Here is a 20,095-nt window from a genome sequence, read left to right on the forward strand (position 1 = left end):
CACACACACAGACATACACACAAATATTACTGAGTAGGGGTGTAACAGTACAAAAAAAAACCTATTCGGTGTATGCCCCAGTTCCATTCATTTTTAATTTTTCTGTTAATTTTTGTGCAACGGGAATAATATTTTGAAAAAGAGCAATTTTTTATTTTATTTTAATTGACTAAACTAGACATACAGTTTGCCACTTAATATGTGTATGTGGGAACTCGAATTTGAAACATCATCCACATGCAAAAAAGCCTACAAAAAGACTGCAATTTGGTACATTCGGTACACATCTGTACTGAACCTAACGCCCTGTACCTAAACGGTTCGGTACGAATATGTGTTCCTTTACACCCCTATTACTGAGCATATTGAGCATATTACCTATACTAAGCATATTTATCTGACCCAAGTCTCTCATGAAAGACACAAGGCAGACACTGTTAAGTGTACAAAGAGTGTAATGTTCACAGATAAAAATAACAGCAGAATATTTGTGCTTATGCCTAAATTTGGACCATCATCATCAAAAAAGCATTGGGTGTGTGAGGGTGTGTAGAGGTGGCTCTGGACTACTAAGCCATGACCATGACCTTCTTGATCCAGTCCACATAGGCAGAGACGCGGATAAAGATGTTGGGTTGTCCAGGATGGCCACACCGTCGCATGGGGATGATGACCCCCTCCAGCACCCAGCAGTCACTGTACTCACAGGCTAGGGGCCCTCCGTAATCCCGCTGAGAAAGTATGAGAGAAACAGACAGAATGGGAAAAGTGAAAGATCAAAGAGAGAGAGAGAGAAAGAAAGAGTGATGAAAAGAGACAGACAAAAGAAGAAGAAAAAAGAAGAGTCAGCTCTCGAGTAGACTGTGCAAGTGGTAAGCGTGAGCAAGTGTGATGCCTTTCCCTCACCTCACAGGCACCCACAGGTCCATGGAAAGCCGTGGTGCACATCTCATTCTCCTTTACACGACCTCGGAAGTACTTGTTGCACTCTTTGTTGCTAAGGACAGCCATTTGAGCAACGTTTAACACAGACTCATCCCCTGTGCCTGAAGGGAAAAGGGGGGAGATTGAGAAAGATTTTCAGAGATATTTTCAATAACAATTCACTGTATAGCATTATGTTACAATTTATGATACAAATATGATACAATTGAATGTTAACTTGTAATTTAAGTTATAATCAAAAATTACACAGACTACAGATGTTATGCAATGCAACTATGCTATTGTTATTATTTGTTATCATTATCATAACATTGTATGGATGCATTAGTAGTTAATAAAGCTGCTGTTTGATAGGGATTTGATGGTACGCAAGTCCAGTGGGAGAGAGACAGATGAAGATGGAGGTGAAGAGAGACTGATGAAGATGGAGGTGAAGAGAGACTGATGAAGGTGGAGGTAGGTACTCCGATGTGTGTTTACCTTTGGTCTCCCCCCATCCAGCGATCTCACAGGTGGTGTCCTCTGCAACGATGTATCGCTCTGGGGGCAGGCAGATCTGAGAGACGCGCTCATTAAACTGTGCTGGCCTGGAGTGAGAGAGAGGAAAGCAGAGGGAGGACTGAAATGAATGGATATAGACACCCAGAGAGGTCGTGAAAATTTTTAGACCAACATGTTTAAAAACTGGAATATTCAGTAGCCCTAGATGTAGGTTTACAATTCACAGGGCTCTATCTTGGTGATCTAAAACTCAGCGTATTGTTGTCATGATGCAAAACTATTCCTATCGTACAGTCCAGATTTTTCACCATGTGTGTCTCTTTTATTGAACAATGCACTCAGGGGTGTGACAATTAACAACCTAAGGTGTGGTCTTGGTGCATTATCAAAAAAACACTATCTTACACTATCTAAAAAGCATTACACCACTGACCAAGAAAAAACCTGGTCTATAGCGAAAGGTGCATATGAAGCACAACTGAAGACGCACTGTCACGAGATGTAGGCAGCAACTCTTCTGCACGATAAATGTCCTTAGGTTTTTTATTCAATCATTTAAATATTATTGGGGTAAGTTTTGCTTTTTTCAGGCTATGTTTTCGATGGTAACCCATTGTCAGTCAATAGTGAAAGTAATTAACTGTGTATAACTGTTTTGTTGTTGACTATGACGATGAACCACGATGAAGTTAGTTTCACTTTGCCAATGAGTTTAAATAATAGACAAGTGTAGATACGTGTAAGCTATACTCTGCTAGGTTTTAGTAAAGTTTTTAGTGGAATACCTGTTCCATACGGTCTTGTGTGGAAGCAGATTCCTTCAAATGTGCCGCTGACTATCAAAATATTGATGCGCTTATGTTTGAACATAAGAACCGCCTTGTGGTGCCAGGCGTCCGACGTTTGATAACGTTTGATAACAAAACCTCCCCCAATGTGGACTGGACAAACCCCTAAGCTATTCGCCAGTGACCATGCGTTTTAGATCGCTGAAATAGAGCCCACAGTGTTTCCATAATGTTCCTATGAAAGTGGAAGCTCTGTTTACAGAAACTCAAATCTCTACCAGGTACCTCTTGCAGTGATGAGCAACTATGCAAACCATGCAATTCTTTTGCCCCAGGACTGCCAGTTATACAATGATATACAATACGATGGGTTCTCCATCGGAAAATAAATCAGATTGTCAAAGGCTGCTATTACCTATACCTATTTGTAACGGTTGGACAGAAGGGGGTTGTGAGACTTGGCCAATGTTTTTAAGAGGAATCACCACACAAAAGGTTAAACTTGAGGAGTGAATTATTTTCACAAAAGGTTTAAGGAATCACTGCACTAGACAATCAAATGCTGCTGTGTCTAGTTAAGCAGTTTTAGGCTTAACCTTTACAGCAAACATCACTAATAATGATGAAGATACAGTAAACACCATTTCTCTCTTGTATTATTTTCAATTATACAGTACCATCATGGGGGGCAGCCGTCGCCTACTGGTTAGCGCTTCGGACTTGTAACCGGAGGGTTGCCGGTTCGAACCCCGACCAGTAGGAACGGCTGAAGTGCACTTGAGCAAGGCACCTAACCCCTCACTGCTTCCCAAGCGCCACTGTAGCAGGCAGCTCACTGTGTCAGGATTAGTGTGTGCTTCACCTCACTGTGTGCTTGAGTGTGTTTCACTAATTCACGGATTGGGTTAAATGCAGAGACCAAATTTCCCTCACGGGATCAAAAGAGTATATATACTTATACTTATATGTGCAGTAATATCCAGTTCTTATACAAGTGAGTATATCTAATGATGAAAGTATCAGAAGAAGTTTAGAAAGAATTTGTTCATCTGTGTGCGTGTGTGTGTGTATAAGACAGAGGGAAAGAGAGAGAGAGAGCAACAGAGAGAGAAAGAGAAAGAGAGTACCGGTATGTGTGTGTGTCTTTGTGTATGAGAGAGAGAAAGAGTGTGTGTGTGTGTGTGTGTCTGTGTGTGTGTTAGTGTTATAAACCACATACTTCTCCAACTGCAGCATGACCAGGTGGGACTCTGAGGGTCCACAGACAATCTTGGTGAGGGAGATGACCTGCCTGTCAGGCTCTCCTGCTTTGGGGTCGCGGAAAAGAGTTCCCATCACTGCAGAGTATCCAGTAAGATCCACATAGCTGCTCACATATAATCAATCATGCACATGCATGCATGTGGGCACACACACACACACACACACACACACACACACACACACACACACACACACACACACACAAAAGCAATAAAGAAGAGATTAATCAGCAACATCAAATTAAAAACAGCAATCATGCAAATTAATTGTCTGTATGAACAAAATGTTGCCTTATGTGAGGCTTTAATATGATCAGAAGTGGAGGGAGCCCTACCAGGAGGAGAAGCACTGCTTTGTGCTGATAACCCATTTGGAATTTACCAGAGATCCCCCACAGAAGTGGTTCCCTTTTCTGTCCAGAGAGAGAGAGCCAGAGGGAGAGATAGAGAGAGCTGAGAAACGGGGAGATTTTTTTGATGGGGGCGAGTCACGTACAAATACAGCATGTCATTACTGAAGTGATATAATGAACCTTCAAATGAATAATCATATATGCACTCCATATATCAATACTGAAAAATGTTCCACAGAAGCAATGTCAAAGCAAAACAAAACATCTTTCAGTGAACAAATTATTTAACCCCTCCTTCCTGAGCAAGAGGATATGCAGAGGTTTAAAGTGAAGTCAGGGATGTGTACATTTGACAGTGGTAACCTAAACATGTAATTAAGGAGGTTAGTTGAGACTGAAAAAGGCCACAGCAGACCTGTCTCTGAGGCTGACGGTCCAGGGAGAGTTTCCTGGTAAGCCTCCAACGATCCGCAGCTTTGGGGAAGGTCGGTTCTCTCGCTTCCCGCACTCACTGAACTCAACTTTCTCTGTTCCCACCAGGCACACACACACATATGAACACACACACACACATACACATATATGCATGCATGCACACACACACATGCACACACACACACACACACACACACACACACACACACACACACACACACACACACACACAGGAAGACTCCGTTTTTGCAAATATATTTCCACTTCTAACTCAAGACCTATAGGGCCCTAATTGATGGACAAAGTGCAAAGTCTAAAGTCTAAGGCAAAAATCAATTTGCTAATTTAACGGCACGGGCAAGAACTTAACATTGCTGAGTCAACTTAATGCTCCCACATGCCACACGATAACTATAATTTCTGCATGAAAACTTTGCCTGTTAAGAGACTTTGCCCTCTGCCTGCCATTTACAGTAAATTATGGCCCATTGAGTTAGACTTATAGACAAAAGAGTATGGGGTGATTCCCCATGTCATGTCTTTCAGTTTTTAGCTGTATACAAAAACAACAGGCTAATTACATAAATATGTCCAATAAAGAGTCTGAAGAAATACAAGTAACTGCACATCTATGTAAACACCTAAAATAAATAACCAGCCGAAAATCTCACCTGGTGGTCTGATACTGGGCTCAGTAACCACTCCATCTGTACAAAATAACATTAGTTAGGATGAAGAACCTTATGGACCCTCCCAATCACAGTGAGGACAGAACTGAAATCACTACACTGCATCGGAAGAATTTCAAAAGAGCCATCTCTAATATGAGGGAAGAGATGCTCTAATCATGCAGAGAAACTCCATAAAATGAAATTAAGCTGCAATCCTCAAAGAGAGTCAGAGAGAAGATAGCAGTAATGATAGCATCACTGAAGGAAATGAGATTTATTAATGTGTATGAAATGAGAGAACAACTGGAAATGAGTGAAATGAACTGAACATCTAAAGAACAGCACTGATTTGGAGATGTTGGAACAGAGGGAACCTGCTGTTCTTTGCTTTGATGAACAATTTGTTACATTACCACAGCGTTTGATGGCGCAGTAATCAAACTCTGTTTTGGGATCCGTGGTGTAACACCAGGGTCCATGCAGGTCCCCATCTGGGTTGCGGCAGTAGTTCTCTGTCAGGTTTGCATCTGGGTTTGTCTTTGGGTTGATTCTGGAAATACGCAAAAACAAAAGCCACTCAAACCCCAGTTTTTTCAAATATACACTGGAGAGTAGGGATGTAATGATATGAAAATGTAACCTCACGGTTATAGTGACCAAAATTATCACGGTTTTCGGTAAGTGTGTTCAATATTTTCAGAAAGGACTAATGGGCTGAAATAGTTTCAAAAAGTGTGACAGCATTTACTATTACAAAATATAGGCAAAACCTTATCAAAAGTGCAACATTTAACCCGGGACGCTGGAACTCATTTTCATCTGGGGTGCTCATAGAGGGGGTGCTGTGGGAGGGTAAAAAATTGTTACTGAGTAGATATGATTCTTTTATTCTGGTGCATTTTAAGGTGGCCTATTGCTACTGGAGAAGGACATATTTTCATTCACATTCATAGGCCTACATCCTAACTGCACAAACAAACCTGGCTGAGCTGAGCATTCTTAATTCATAGCATAACTTTACCGTGACATTGTGTGATCCCGTTCACTTTTTCCTTGGTCATGTATAATTGGCTTTGTGCCATCAATAAAATCCATCAAGTAGATAACAGAATCAGTAGGGTACCAGTTTTGTTTCATTGTACCAGGCCTACTGTATGTCAAAAGCAGGCTTGGATGAAGCTGGGAAGGATTAAATACATGGTTTCCACACCGTGGTAATCATCCGTGATAATCATGATATTTGAAATGAAAACGATAATTGTTATCGTCAACATTTTTATCGTTACATCCCTACTGGAGAGATGTTAAATTCCTAGTGCTATAGGTAGGGGATTTCACACAATTGGATACTCCATCCTCATTTTGTAAATCGCTTTGGATAAAAGTGTCTGCTAAATTAATCAATGTCCAATGAAGCAGTGGAATTCACGTTAATATTCTGATGAAAGAACTGATGCTGCACTTGACAGTTTATACACAGTCTATGCACTGATTCAGACATTTTTGTTGTTGTTGATGAGGTACTGAGGGCTATTCAGTGAACTAAACTGCATTGAAAGATGAGGTGCTTAATAAATCATTTTGGCAGAACTCACTTGGTTTTGTGTGGGGTGTGCCCACTCCACTTCTGGCAGTTGATGCCTTTGCGGGTCTTGTGGACCGTACCCCTGTAGTTCTTTCCACTGTCATGATAGCAATCTGTAATGTGAACACAACTGTCTAGAGTACAATGACTGCCTTGGCGATCTGCCCTTTTTTGTGAGAATTACTGGATTAAATTGGGATTGGGATTGGGCTCATGTGAGTTGTGACACATCTAAAGACTTGTGGTTCTTCATAGGATTCTAAAGAATCTAAAATTCACATGCAGAGAATTTCTTCTTGAAGAATCATTTGGAGAAAAGAGTATGCTACTTTGCATCTATGGCTACATCTGGATATACAGTATTATAGAGCTGAAACCAAACACAGGCAATATGCTGGGCTTCACTAGAACTGTTAAAGCGAAATGGTTCTATACAGCACCTTCGGCCTCAATGTCGTCAGCACAGCGCTTGATTTGCAGACACAGTGCGGTGCGCATCTCTGAAACCGACGTGAAGCACCAGGGGGCTTCGGATCCATCTGGGTTCCGACAGTAGTTCTCCTCCAGACCCCTGTCAGAGCCAAGAGAAGCTGAGTCAGATGGGTCACTCAGGACATCACATGACCTCACATCTTCCCTCTCACAGAATGGGACGCTCATTGTTTTGTCACACTAGACCATACAGTCTATACACTAGACATCAAGTCTTGGGTGTTCTGTATTTTTCAGTACATCTCTCTAAGACGGTATAAATGAGCTCTTTATGTCCTGTCTTTGCCTGATTCTAATTATATCTGACTAATGCACACTAAAGACCCTAAGGTATAATAATGCAGTACAGAGCATGGGGTAAAAACTTGGGGCAAAGACAGCTGCAGTGCAGGCTAGTTGTTACTATGTGCACAAACAGGGCCATGGGATGACCTGTGCTCTGCAAGGTCTCTGGGTCAATCAGTCACTGTTGCAGCTCATATGTGTGTGTGTGTTTCTTTCAAGAGACAAAAGGTTAACAGCAGGTCAGACTTCGATGTGTGGGAATTCTGAGGCGCGTCTGGCTCACTTGCACTCGTAAATGTGTGGGTAGAAGGGGTGAATGTGAGGCCGCTGGGCCTCCCAGCGCTGGCAGGGGATCCCTGAGGTTGTCTCGTTCACTTTCCCCCGGTAATCCTCCCCACGGCCGCGGAAACAGTTGGTGGTGTAACTGGAGCGGAGGCGCCGCTTCGGAACTTCAGGAGGCTCTGACAGGCAGGGAGGAGAGGAGAGGAGATGAGAGGAGAGGAGAGGAGAGGACATGAGATGAGATGAGAGGAGAGGAGAGGAGAGGAGAGGAGAGGAGAGGGAAGAGAGGAGAGGAGAGGAGAGGAGAGAGGAATGGAGAGAAGAGCAAAAGAGCCAGAGGATTAGAAGAGCAGGAGATAAGAAAGAATGAGATGAAAGGGGGAGAAAACAGGGAGAAAAGAAGGGTGGACATTGGATGAGGGAAGAGGAAAAGGGGGATGAAATGGTCAAAGAGAGAGAAGTTTCAGGGATCCATTCACAAGAAAAAGAAAGCAAATCTTCATCTCAAATCTTCATCTTCAAACAGATTCTACAGATTCCACAAATAGCCACCAACAGAGAACCGGCTCTTTTCTGGTTCACACTTAGAGACAGAACTGTGGTGTTGAACTGTGAACTGTGCAGAGCATTTTGACCAAAGATAAATCGGTTCGGAACCTGAAAGTTTGGTTTGGAGCTGGCACCAAAAAAAGGTTGTTTTTTTCTGTGAACTGTGGGTGTGCCATCTGACAGGCTAGTTATGCATGCAGCACCCTCTGTTGATGACGCATCCTAGGTTCCGTTCAAAACTGGTGGAAATGCACGCTCACTAGATTCACTTGACAGCACCAAAGTTCAAAGGATTCTGAACGGAACCGGTACCAGTACCAGTTCTCTGTTGGTCAAAAAAACCCCAGAGAATGTATGTTGGTAAAACATGTGCATACTGTATACAGCTGCTGACACAAAGGCATTCATGAAAAAGTCATGGGTCATTGTTAAAACTTAATATAGACTTTACAGATGTCCTATGAAGCTCTATGTGGCTCATACATAAAGCAAAATGTAAATTTCCCTGTAAATTTCCCTTTGGCTGTTAGGTTTTTGAGGGAAATGATTCTTGAGGGAAATATGTTTCAATCCTGCTGAGAGGTGTCTGAATGTGATGATATTTAAAATGACTAAAAACATGATTGGGATTTAGAGCAATAATCTGAAGTGTGTGTGGTTAGAGCACCACCTATTGTTTGTCGGTGAAAATTTCAGCAACTGCTTCTTGTGGTTTGGCAGGTTTACAGCCATGTACTAATGTGCTGTCAAACCACAATCACCTATCAGTTTAGTTTATGGATATTAGCAATAATACCATAGTTTGGATTTAAACTTGTGAAAATGAGCTGTTTATGACATTGACATTGATGGGCCAGATCTACAGTATTTGGTGGCATCGCAAACTACCCACTGTTCATTTGAGGCCGTAATTGTGATGGAAGTTGCGTTCTAACACTGGGTGGAGATTGAGCGGAGTGGTACCCAAATATAGCAAATGTTGGCTTACCGCATTTGCGGATCTCACAGTCCTCCCTTTCAACCAGAGGGTCGGTGGTGTAGCACCAGGGCACTGGTGACGCATCAGGGTTGCGGCAGTAGTTATCATCTAGGCTTTTCTCTGGGTACCTGGACCCAAAAAACACACACACACACACACACACACACACACACACACAAACACACACACACACACACACACACACAAATGCACAAACTCAAACACCCCCCCACACACACACACACACACACACACACACACACACACACACACACACACACACAACCAGTAAGTAAGACTCTAAGTAAGTGGAGTAAGCGTGTGGTGTGTGTGGAGGGTGGTTGCTGCGTGTGTGAAGGCTGGGTATGGGCGCACTTCTCAGGCTGGTAGATGTGCTGGTGAGGGTGCTGCTGGTCCCATCTCTGACACTCCCGGCCAGTCTTAGTGTGGTCCACCTGCCCCCGATAGTCTTCCCCATTACACGTGATGCATACCTCTGACAGAAACACAAGCACAGGTGCACACACACAAAAACAAAAAAACGCTCAAACTACTGGTCTTATTTCGCTCTTCCTTTACAACTATTAGTTAGAAAATGACTTGAGTGGAGTAATCTGTACTGAACTACACTCAATTTTCAAGCATTGTTCTGTTGACCTCCACATTAGCTAACTAACACTGTAAGGGTCATACCGTTTTTGCAGTGGGGAATATTGCAGCTCTCATAGCGGTGCTCTTGGTGAGTGGTGTAACACCAGGGCCCGATCGGATCCCCATCTGGGTTCCGACAATAATTCAATTCCAGGCCATTAGTGGCTGTGGGAGTCCATCTAGCAGCACACAAGGGGTAGCTTTAGTGTGTGTGTGTGTGTGTGTGTGTGTTAGTGTGTGCATGTGTGAGTGCACGTGTGTGTATGTGCGCGAGTGTGTGTACAGTGTGCATTTGCATACAGTATGTGTTTACCATATACAGCATATGGGAAGTGCGGGAGAAGGGGTGATATGCTGGAACAGAAGTAAGAATGTCAGAGTGACAGAGTGAGATAATCGGGTAGAAACAGAGAGGAAGAGAGGAACAGAGTGGGTGTAATTGTGGTGTGTGTTTGTGCTTAAGTTTGCGACAGAGATGCAGAGAAAGGAAGCATAAAAGAAAGAGTGGAAATAGTGTAGAGGATCAGAGAGAGGGAGAGAGAGGAGGGGGGGGTAAGACTGACAGGATGACTGTGTAAAGTTAAAGTTAGAAGCATAGAGGACATGTAGAGGAGAGCGTCTCATGTTTGCGGTTGTGTCCTATGTGACACCTATGACACCTGAGCAGAGAGAAACTCACCTGTGGTCGTGAGGAAACTTTGACCACCACTGCTGACACTTGTGTCCATTTTTTTGTCACAGACACTTTCCCACGGTAGTCTTCTCCCTTTCCCACAATGCACTTCCTCACATACACTGAGCATCAAAGAAAACAAACACAGTTATTGTTTACTTCACAACCATCATAAACAGGAATAGTCACCAAGCAAATCAGATCCATCTGCCATCACTATGTAAGACAACAGATGTCTGGAACTAGAACTGAAAACTGGGATTTGGAAAGCTACTAATGTGGATTACAAAGCTCTTTGAAGACAGAGAAAGATTTAAGGTTATGGCAGGCTATACTTCAGAATGCTTTAGTTAGTTTGTTTTACACTGAGGCAGCTTTCTTAAAAATAGATGGGGCTCTCCAAGACTCTGTAATCAGCAACTGAAATATCCACACAATCTAGCCACTGATAAGCAAGCACCCAAAGAAATGGGCATCCCTGTTACTTTGTGTGTGCACTGGCTGAATCCGGTTATTAAGAAATGCTAACATGCTAACAGAGTGTTCAATATCATGATTGAGTTTTATATTAAGTAGCATTCTGATGACAGGCGTTTTAAAATGTAGGAGACCAGACCTTTCTTCTCATAAAGGTCACAGTTCACATTCCTTTTGACCTCTGCATTGTCTCCATCTCCAACCCAGGGGAGCTGTTTGCAGGCAATAGTCGGACGGGTCTCATAGTTGAATGCCCTAAGAGGAACAATATAATTATAATGCCCAAACAGGTCTACAACACAAAGGGCAATTCCACGCAAAACTGTGACATCCATAAAGCCAACTAAACACCATGGCATTGTGTTGGCGTTATGGATGTGACAGTTTTGCGTGGAATTGCCCCAGACTAGAATTAGAAGCTTAAATTGGATTGTTGTCATTTGCTTTGGTGATATAAAGTTTGAATATTAGTTCCTCTCTCTGTTCACACATGGTTAGACTTATTCAAAGTATCTGATTGTAAATATCAACATAGACTTCTTCAGTTAAACACTAATGACTACACATTTGCAAGGTCTGTGTCATACTGTGGGGGAAAAAAATCCTAGCATCATAAAACGCCTGAAACACATATTTGTGGGTTTGTATACTTGGCAATAACAGTATATTTGTATCTGTGTTTGTGTATCTTGCATTGTGCATTTGTGAGCTCCCAAATGTGTGTGTGCGTATGTATGTGTGTGTGAGCGAACCTGCAGTCTGTTCCCTCTGTACATCTCTGGGCACACTGCTCCAGTGTGAGGCCGGGGATCAGACGCACCCTGTCTACATTCCAGGGTTTAGCCACCAGTTCCCTCCCCTCGGAGCGCTGGTAGTCATTTAGTGCACTGCGACTTCCTGTAAGCAAAACACAAACACAAACATTACAGGACTATTTATGCATGGACCTCTACATTTTAAGAAAATACCCATCCAAGATAAAGCATTTTCTGAAACCCAAATAAATCAGTAAGGAGCATCCTAAAGATGATCAGAGACCCAGTAAGGACTGCAAACTTACAAATCCAAATGGTTTTAAAAAGAACTTATGGAAAAAACTGCAGATGTATAAGCATGATTACAAAAGTGGCCACAGTGTTGTTGGTGTTTGATGCCTGATCAAACATGATCTGTTCTATTCCTGAATTCACATAGACTATTGTGATAATGTAGCGGACCCTGGACACACACACAACCTTTGGACCTACAATCCTTTTTTCTACCACAGAAGGAAAAGCACACCAACAAACAATGCAAATATGTATTCACACCAGAGGCAGACCACAAATGGTCTCTCTTGGTGTGTATGACTGCAGTTGAACAATTTTGATCCATCATCACCAGTTGGCACGAGTGGCAAATTATTCATGTCATATGAACCCTCAAAATTTATGAATAAAATACTTAAAATAAAAACGTTTTGAGACAGAATGACCAGATAGGGCAAATAAGCTATACGTGTTTGTTAACAAGTTACAAATATTCAATAAAAAAGATAGACAATATAAAAAGGCAAAATTCCACATGCGTTATTAACATGAAAACGCGTTTACAGGGTATATTGTATTGTTATATTAGTTCTGGCAGCACGTTTTAAAAACCTTACCGTCGACTGCGAGAAAGCTCCAAAAAACAAAAAACGTGCTGAGAAACGTTGCGTTCATAGTTGCTCATATGGTGACCCTCGGAGGTAGCCTGGGGATGGTCTAGCTGGAACTTGTCCCAAAACTGTTTAGGCTAGTGATCGCTGGGTGTCCTGGCTGATTTCTGAAAAGCTTCATAAAAACTCACCGTTTGTTGTGGTTCAATTTGAAATTGAATAGCCTATTCGTGATACATTTAATTCATGTTACAACATGTCTGTATGACAGAATAAATATTTTAGGAAAGGCCACAAACGGTCCTGACGTCGCTACAAACACCCACACTGGCGCACTGCAACAGTGCAATCAATGAATTAATAGTTAACCAAATCTGACTTTTAAACACGTTTTTCAATGAGTTGCTCTTGGCAAGTTTCCTTTCAATTCTTCATAGCCCACAATTATCCGGATGAATGCATTTAATGCCTTGCCAAAATATGCAGTGCTTGCGAGCCTTGGGCTTTCGTGGAATAAAAATGAAATAAAAAAAAGAGTGCAGTCTGGTGATAAAGTTCATATTAACCCAGTTTGGTGAGAATAAGGCTATAGAGGGCCTATAGGCTACCCTAATCATAGTCAATTCGTTGGAAAACCAAATTATCCAAATTATCCAAAACAAATCAGATAAATAACCTACACCAATAAAGAATAATAATGTATTTTATATATTTAATATAACACCAGCGAGTGGGTAGATTTGTGTAAAAGAAAATGTAAGCAGTAAGTGGCACAGTTTTCTAATAGGCAATAACATTTTGTAATGACATTTTGTGATGAAATTAACAAATGTTGAAACATCCTGATTGATCAGGCAGACAAATTATAGGTTAGGGCAATGTGTCTCCTTTACTAACTAACATGAAGGCTAATTTTATGTTCCCTGTCATTATAAAAAAGAACTATAGGAATCTAATAATAGGCTATTTTGGGACAAATTATTATAGCAATATTATAGTAATTTTGGGACATAGCCTACGTAATATTGTATTTTGGGGTTTAAAAGTAATATAAGACTGTTTATGAACAGAGGGTAAGGATATTATAGACTAGAGACATTACAGAACATCAGAAGTATTATACACTACTATAGAAATCGTACTTTTCTTTTTTGTGAGAGTGTAAGAACTATATGGGACATTTTGCAAAACATACATTTCCTGGGATTGTTTCAATGAATGAAACTTGTATAATCCAAAAATGTTGTAAACTGACTAGATGATTGATTTAGGAGTTGTTCTGTAAAAAATATGCAATTCATTAGGCTCTCAGGTGTTTTTTCCCCTTTATTAAAAACACTTTTTAAAATTACAAATCGTGAAAAATGGGCTATCCCCAGCCAAATCTGAGCTACATCTTTCACAGTTTTGTTGTGATAAAGACTGATGTTTAAAAAAGAAAACTACTTTAAATACAAATGTACTGTAAGTTGTTATCTACAGAGCCCCTAAGGGGACATGAGCAAAAAAAAATCTAAAGTTTAGTTTCATGTGCTCACGTGAAACTTTCATGTCTAAAGACGTGAAACTTTCATGTGCGCACATGAAAGTTTCACGCGGAGCACATGAAAGTTTCAATCTTTGATGCAAAACCTTTTCACATGACACTTTCATGTTCGCACATGAAACTTTCACGTGAGCACATGAAACTAAACTTTAGATTTTGTTTTGCTCATGTCCCCTTAGGGGCTCCGTTGTTATCCTTCACTGTTATCGTTCAATTTAGCATACATTCTAGAAATAAATGGGAATTTACAACTATCCCCAAGTTTTCATCATGTCACGTTTACATAAAACAGTACATAAAAATGTGGAGTGTGCTTTTAAAGTTACTACTCAAAGGCTGTGACCTCAATTGACCAAAATGCTGAAATATCCTAATAATGGAATTGTTGTATATCTAAAACATGTCTGAAGGTCGCTAAAATCCCTGCTTATATGTAAACACTTTTGATTCTAGCATGTTCACAGGCAGAGCAATGGCCATTAAATTGACTGACAGTCATATCACATGTGTAACAGCCCTATATACCTGCCATGGTGCATGACAGGGCCTGACAAATAGCCTATTAGTTTCTAATAGTTATTTTCAAAAATGCATTTTATTCAAGAATAAAAACTGAGATGGCACAATAGGTGTTCATCATAGTTTAAGATGGCCTCTATGACTCAATATAATAATATTAATTTATTTTTATAAATGTATTTCTATATATACTGTATATAAATGTATGTTTCTGGTAGAATGTCCCATATGACAAACTAAGTAGGCTACTTTCTTTCTGTAGAGGGACTGTTTTTTTCCCTCAAGAATTTGAAATGCCTTCATGCATGTTAACTTCAGGGCCACCGTACATGTAAAATTTTTAGTCAGCCGTTAGAGGTCAGTAAAATTCTTTTAAAAAAATGTAAACTTCCTGTGACAAAAAAAAAAGAATGAACTTCAATCCAATGGTCTCAAGATAATGGTTGTTGTTGAGTAGGCTACATTTGGTTACAGTAACAGATCGCGCGCCACCCGTTTTCAAACTATTTTGTCGGTACAGTTGATGATACAGTTGCAAGAGCAAGATACTTTCTGTTTGCATCATTACTATACTGGAAGATGTCTACAGTGAAACTCTCAGAGGGTACAATGACTGTGGACATTTGCGGTGGGACTCCGCTGTTCTACCGACAGGGTGAACCAGGAACGGGAGAGCCTCGCCTCTCTGTGCTCCTGTTGCATGGTATCCGCTTCTCCTCCGAGAACTGGCTCAATATCGGCACCCTTGAGACATTGGCAAAGGCTGGCTGTCGAGCTGTGGCTATTGATCTGCCAGGTAGTGTGTTTGTACCCTGTTGCAAAAATGGGAATCCCCAGAATTTCCTGTTTGCCTTTTCACGAGGTTGTTGGCCTTAGTGTTTAATTTAGGTATAGCCTAAAGAGAGGACTCAGCTCAAACTTGTAGCAACTGGAACTTTCTGTTACTGAGAGGAGGAAACAAGACAATATCTGGATTTTGACTTTATTAACGTTACTTTTAGAATTCTGTCAACACGGATACGCTTTTAAGTAATCTCCCACGAGAGAAGGTGAATTTATGAACACGCTTTCTGCGTACATGCGCACACATAAGAGGAGATTATTGCCTTGCGTTTTCAAAACAGTGTAGACAAGATATTTGTCTAGATTTGAAATGTGTCATATAAACTAATGTTACTCTTACTGCACTCCACCCAAACAAAAAAAATCATCATGTTAACATTGGCAGGGTCCTTTGTGTCTTCTCCATAGGCCTAGGGCAATCGAAAGCTGCAGTGGCCCCAGCAACTGTTGGAGAGGTGGCCCCAGGATCCTTCTTGAAGCAGGTGTGTGAGGGTCTTGGTCTGGGCCCAGTGGTGGTGGTGAGCCCCTCCCTCAGTGGCATGTACTCCCTGCCTTTCCTCTTCCAGCATGCCCCCCTGCTCAGGGCCTATGTGCCCATTGCACCTATCTGCACTGACAAGTTCAATGCCCAGGAGTATGCCAGTGTCCAGGTACGTGGGCTTATATTGTGGTATCTTTATGTTCATGGCATCCCTTGGGAGCAAGGCTGTGTAACTCATATAGAAAAATAATCTGCTGTTGTTTTTGGTAGTATCAGGTATTCAATTCTGTTTGAAGGGGAAACTATGCAGAATTACTTTCACAAGCACAAGCAAGTACCTTCACAAATTTAGTCCTAGAAAAGTTAAGCCAAAGGAATCACAGCCAACACGCTGTAGGTGAATGCAGTTAGTAGCCTTGCAAGTGTGGTATAATAATTTAAGCAAGTTTTTTCTTGTGTCAACAATAACCTGAATGGCTTGGTTGGAGCATCTAATTTCCAATACCTCTGCCCTCTGTCAGACACCCACTCTAATTGTGTATGGAGACCAAGACACTCAGCTTGGGGAATTGTCGATGAGCAACCTCAGACACTTGCCCAATCACAAAGTTGTAGTGATGAAAGGAGCTGGGCATCCCTGTTACCTTGACGACCCAGAGACATGGCACAAGGCTCTGCTGGACTTCCTGCAGACATTATGAAAGAGTAACTCAAACAGAAACAGTCAGGATGAACAGAAAACCCTAATCAGGTAACATGGATGAATCTACACACAGAAAGTGGTCTTCATTTTGATTAATTTACTGTACAATAGAATTGGAAAGTGTATCTAATTAACACTATCATATGACTAAATTGCCAAATACCCAACTTCAGGAATTCCATTAGGCAAAATAGTATTGGAAAGTGTACTGTATCTGATTAACGCTCTTATGACTAACTGACCAAATAACGTCAGAAAATCACATATTTTTTAGATTCCGTACTGCATGCCCGTAAAATTGTGTGTGTGTGTATATATATATATATATATATATATTTGTTTAAGTTGTCAAAGTGAAATCAAATACTATACAACATACTTTTAGACTTTAGCTGTATGTTTGGATATGTTGAGTGTTGTATTTCTATGTAATTACCAGTGTAATCATTGCTTCTGTTGTGATAAGACGTAAACACTAAGAAGTTATACTTTACATGCCACACGATACTAAAGAGCAATGCTCGCACTTTGCAGACTAGACTATGAATCCACTGCCATTTAAAAAGAGCTTCATGTTATGGAGGTCTTTAAGTGTGGTTTGTATATTCTCAACATGTCCTGTGCATACATTAAATGACTCATAGGATGTTTGAAAAAGGACACTGCACACTGAGCTGAAGTGAAAAATATGAACATTATTTAATAACTGATTCTCTGTAATAAACAATTTGAAAATATTTTACAAGGAGTCACAGACACAATATTTTACAAATTTTGCCCTCATTTTTTTTTTTTTTTTTAAAGTTTCTTCTGTACAAAATAATGGAGCGATGTGGATCTGTCGTAGGAGGCCACACACTGACCAATGCACAAACAGAAAAAACTCCCACTGGATAGCAGACCTCAAACTCAGGATTATTATCAGATGTACTTTAGTCCTATATATATATATAGTATGTTTATATTTGTTTTTTTGTCTCACAATGTTGAAATCTTATCTTTTATACCGATTTTTTTCTTTTACACATTTGTCAGACATGGTCACAGGGCACCAGACTAAGGACTACAGAATCACATACATACGTTGTGTTGCCCACAGAAATGCACCTACATAGACAAGGCAACAGGGTGGAGAGGGGCAGGCAAAAGTGTTGGGGGGGTTCGACCCCCCCATCCCCTCCATTAATCTGACAATGAACACTCTGCGCTCTCTTCCCCCTCCCCCATAAGACCATTCCTGTCATTTAACTTGTCTTTTTTTTTGGCAAAATGTAAAAAAAAAAAAACAAAAAAAAATTTGGACCATGGAGCCCAAAAGAAATCTCTCCCTTGTTTTATTTTTTCCCCCTTAGAAGGACACGCACACAAAAATACGTGCACACATACACACACACACAATTCCAGGCTCTCCTCTTCCTCCACCTAAATGTGTTCCACACCTTAAAGTGAACAAGTCAAAGCATTAGAATCCATGTCAGTCGGAGAATAAGGTAATGACTATGTACACCACTCCAATTGTAAGGCCACCATAGAGTCTTCAGTCTTACTAGTAGAGGTCTTACTAAAGGGAGGATGTTCAAAGAGTCAAAGACAGAAAGTGAAGTGGGTATGGGGACATCAGAGATTATTGCACTCATGAACATCTAGTTGACATTTAATTTAGCTTTTCACCAGTGACTTGAACACCAAACAGCCTAATACATATGTATGGTGCTTCTTAGCCAGGGGAGCAGGTTGTTGGGTGCCACTGAGACAGCAGACATTGTCTACTGTTGTCAGGACTCTCCCCATTGATTATGAAAAGTAGATATGAAAGCCTAAGGAACAGTCACAGCCCCTGGCACATGGGAGGTGAATCCTCATAGCCTCCCATCAATATATGCCAGACATGAGAGGTAAGAATAGACTTGTTGCTAATGTGGATAGGTTCTTTTAACAGGACATGACCAGAGGTCATCAACGACAATGGTCCATGGTAACCTTGTGAGGGGTAATCCAATACATCACAAAAGAGATAAGGGGAATGAGGAAATACAGTTGGGTGGGAAGGAGAGAAAGGAAGAGATTGCAGGAGAGGACGAGTTTTAGAAAACACAGGGAGGCTTCCTACTGAGGTGGACTTAGAAACTGAGACATCAATATTGAAAACATTCTTTTTTTCACAGCTGTGATGATAGAATAATTTCTCCCAAATGATATGACTGGGTGTTCTTTATTATTATTATTATTATTATTATTATTTTTTTTTTAAAACAAGACCCCTGCCCCTTTCCAAATCCAACCCACCCAGACATAAACACACACACACACACACACACGTCATAGGAGACAAATGAATCTGCATGGATATAGGACAGCAAACACCACCCTCTTTCCCTACTGTTTTAATCACATTGAATTGACACAACAAAGACAACCACCTATCCACATGTTCACACGTCCGTCAGACGCTTCCTCACCAACACGCGCACGCACACACTCAGCCGCAGACACACGAAAGCACAAAAAATACAAATACATGTCACACATCCCTAGCAGAAAATGTCTACAGCAATTAGGTAGCTCTAAGAGAACACTGATGCTCCAAGGCTGATTAAGTTGAACTCCTGGAAAAAACAAAACAAAAGAGATGATGGGCCTTTTCTTCAGAAGGCCTGCGAATATGCTGCTGCTAGATAGCTACTGCATGATGAGAGAAGACCTCAAAGCTCTATTAAGAGCTTGATGAGGATAGCACAACCGCCATTAAGTTGTTTCTGATGATGGCATCATCACTTTAGGCAAGGGCTAGTAGACATATTGTTGGCCTGTCGCTTCAGCTGAAGTCCCCATACTAAAGAGACTGTGGCTACGGCATCCTGTGACCAATGGCGCTATGGGAAAGGTCCTTCAAGGATAACAGGGAAAGTTACAGTCTGTTAACCCAAACAGGAGGGAGAGGTTGAGTCCCTCTTCTCTCCTTCTCAGACTGCTCTGCTATGGAATCTGTAAGGCCTTTGACGTGACTTCAGAAGGGATATTAACGCCCCACAGGCTCTCACTGCGGCCTATGGAGGTGCTGTACCGCATTCCAGAAAAGTCCAAGCTGTTCAACACAAGTGCATAAAGGCACTACAAAAAGGAGTGATTATTGTTTTTTTTAAAAGATGTCCAAAAATAATAATTATAACAAAAAATATAAAAACAAAACACTGATGGAAAAGAGCACATCTGAAAAAATGCCTTAACACATGCCCCTACTAAAGGACTTTTTGTTTTACTGTTTGAACTCTGCTACTAAAGGACTTTTTGTTTTACTGTTTGAACTCTGTCAGAATAGCTCTTGTGAATACAAAGTGTACGAATAGCAGATATGCACTGGAACAAAACAGAACAAAACAAAATGTAACATTATGTTTAATAAAAGTCATTTTCAGATAACACAATTTTCCTCTGG

General features: G+C 41.0%; 2 protein-coding genes across 2 annotated transcripts; one reads left to right on the forward strand and one right to left on the reverse strand.

Annotated features, from left to right (window-relative positions):
- Window positions 1-73: 73 nt before the first annotated feature.
- Window positions 74-12,896, reverse strand: mst1 (macrophage stimulating 1). The gene is given in 19 exon segments (XM_048254054.1): window positions 74-731; window positions 907-1,046; window positions 1,426-1,532; window positions 3,454-3,600; window positions 3,832-3,909; window positions 4,265-4,376; window positions 4,956-4,991; window positions 5,369-5,505; window positions 6,551-6,653; window positions 6,981-7,111; window positions 7,601-7,778; window positions 9,137-9,255; window positions 9,503-9,623; window positions 9,821-9,957; window positions 10,458-10,510; window positions 10,512-10,573; window positions 11,068-11,183; window positions 11,681-11,825; window positions 12,574-12,896. Coding segments are annotated over 19 exon segments (2,142 nt in total). The 5' UTR covers window positions 12,632-12,896; the 3' UTR covers window positions 74-569.
- Window positions 12,897-15,037: 2,141 nt separating this feature from the next.
- abhd14b (abhydrolase domain containing 14B) lies at window positions 15,038-17,396 on the forward strand. Its single transcript, XM_048254057.1, has 3 exons — window positions 15,038-15,428; window positions 15,884-16,125; window positions 16,478-17,396. The coding sequence occupies exons 1-3, from the start codon at window positions 15,212-15,214 to the stop codon at window positions 16,655-16,657; spliced, it is 639 nt and encodes a 212-aa protein (XP_048110014.1). The 5' UTR covers window positions 15,038-15,211; the 3' UTR covers window positions 16,658-17,396.
- The last annotated feature ends 2,699 nt before the right edge of the window (window positions 17,397-20,095 follow it).

Source organism: Alosa alosa, chromosome 10 (genome assembly GCF_017589495.1).
Source record: "Alosa alosa isolate M-15738 ecotype Scorff River chromosome 10, AALO_Geno_1.1, whole genome shotgun sequence".
NCBI classification, from domain to species: Eukaryota; Metazoa; Chordata; class Actinopteri; order Clupeiformes; family Clupeidae; genus Alosa; species Alosa alosa.

What these genes read in the sequence shown, in the direction of transcription:
- abhd14b (XM_048254057.1), top strand. Translation starts at nt 15,212, where the DNA reads ATGTCTACAGTGAAACTCTCAGAGGGTACAATGACTGTGGACATTTGC. An exon ending in TGTGGCTATTGATCTGCCAG is followed by an intron (nt 15,429 to 15,883) that starts GTAGTGTGTTTG and finishes TCTTCTCCATAG; the next exon opens with GCCTAGGGCAATCGAAAGCT. An exon ending in AGGAGTATGCCAGTGTCCAG is followed by an intron (nt 16,126 to 16,477) that starts GTACGTGGGCTT and finishes GCCCTCTGTCAG; the next exon opens with ACACCCACTCTAATTGTGTA.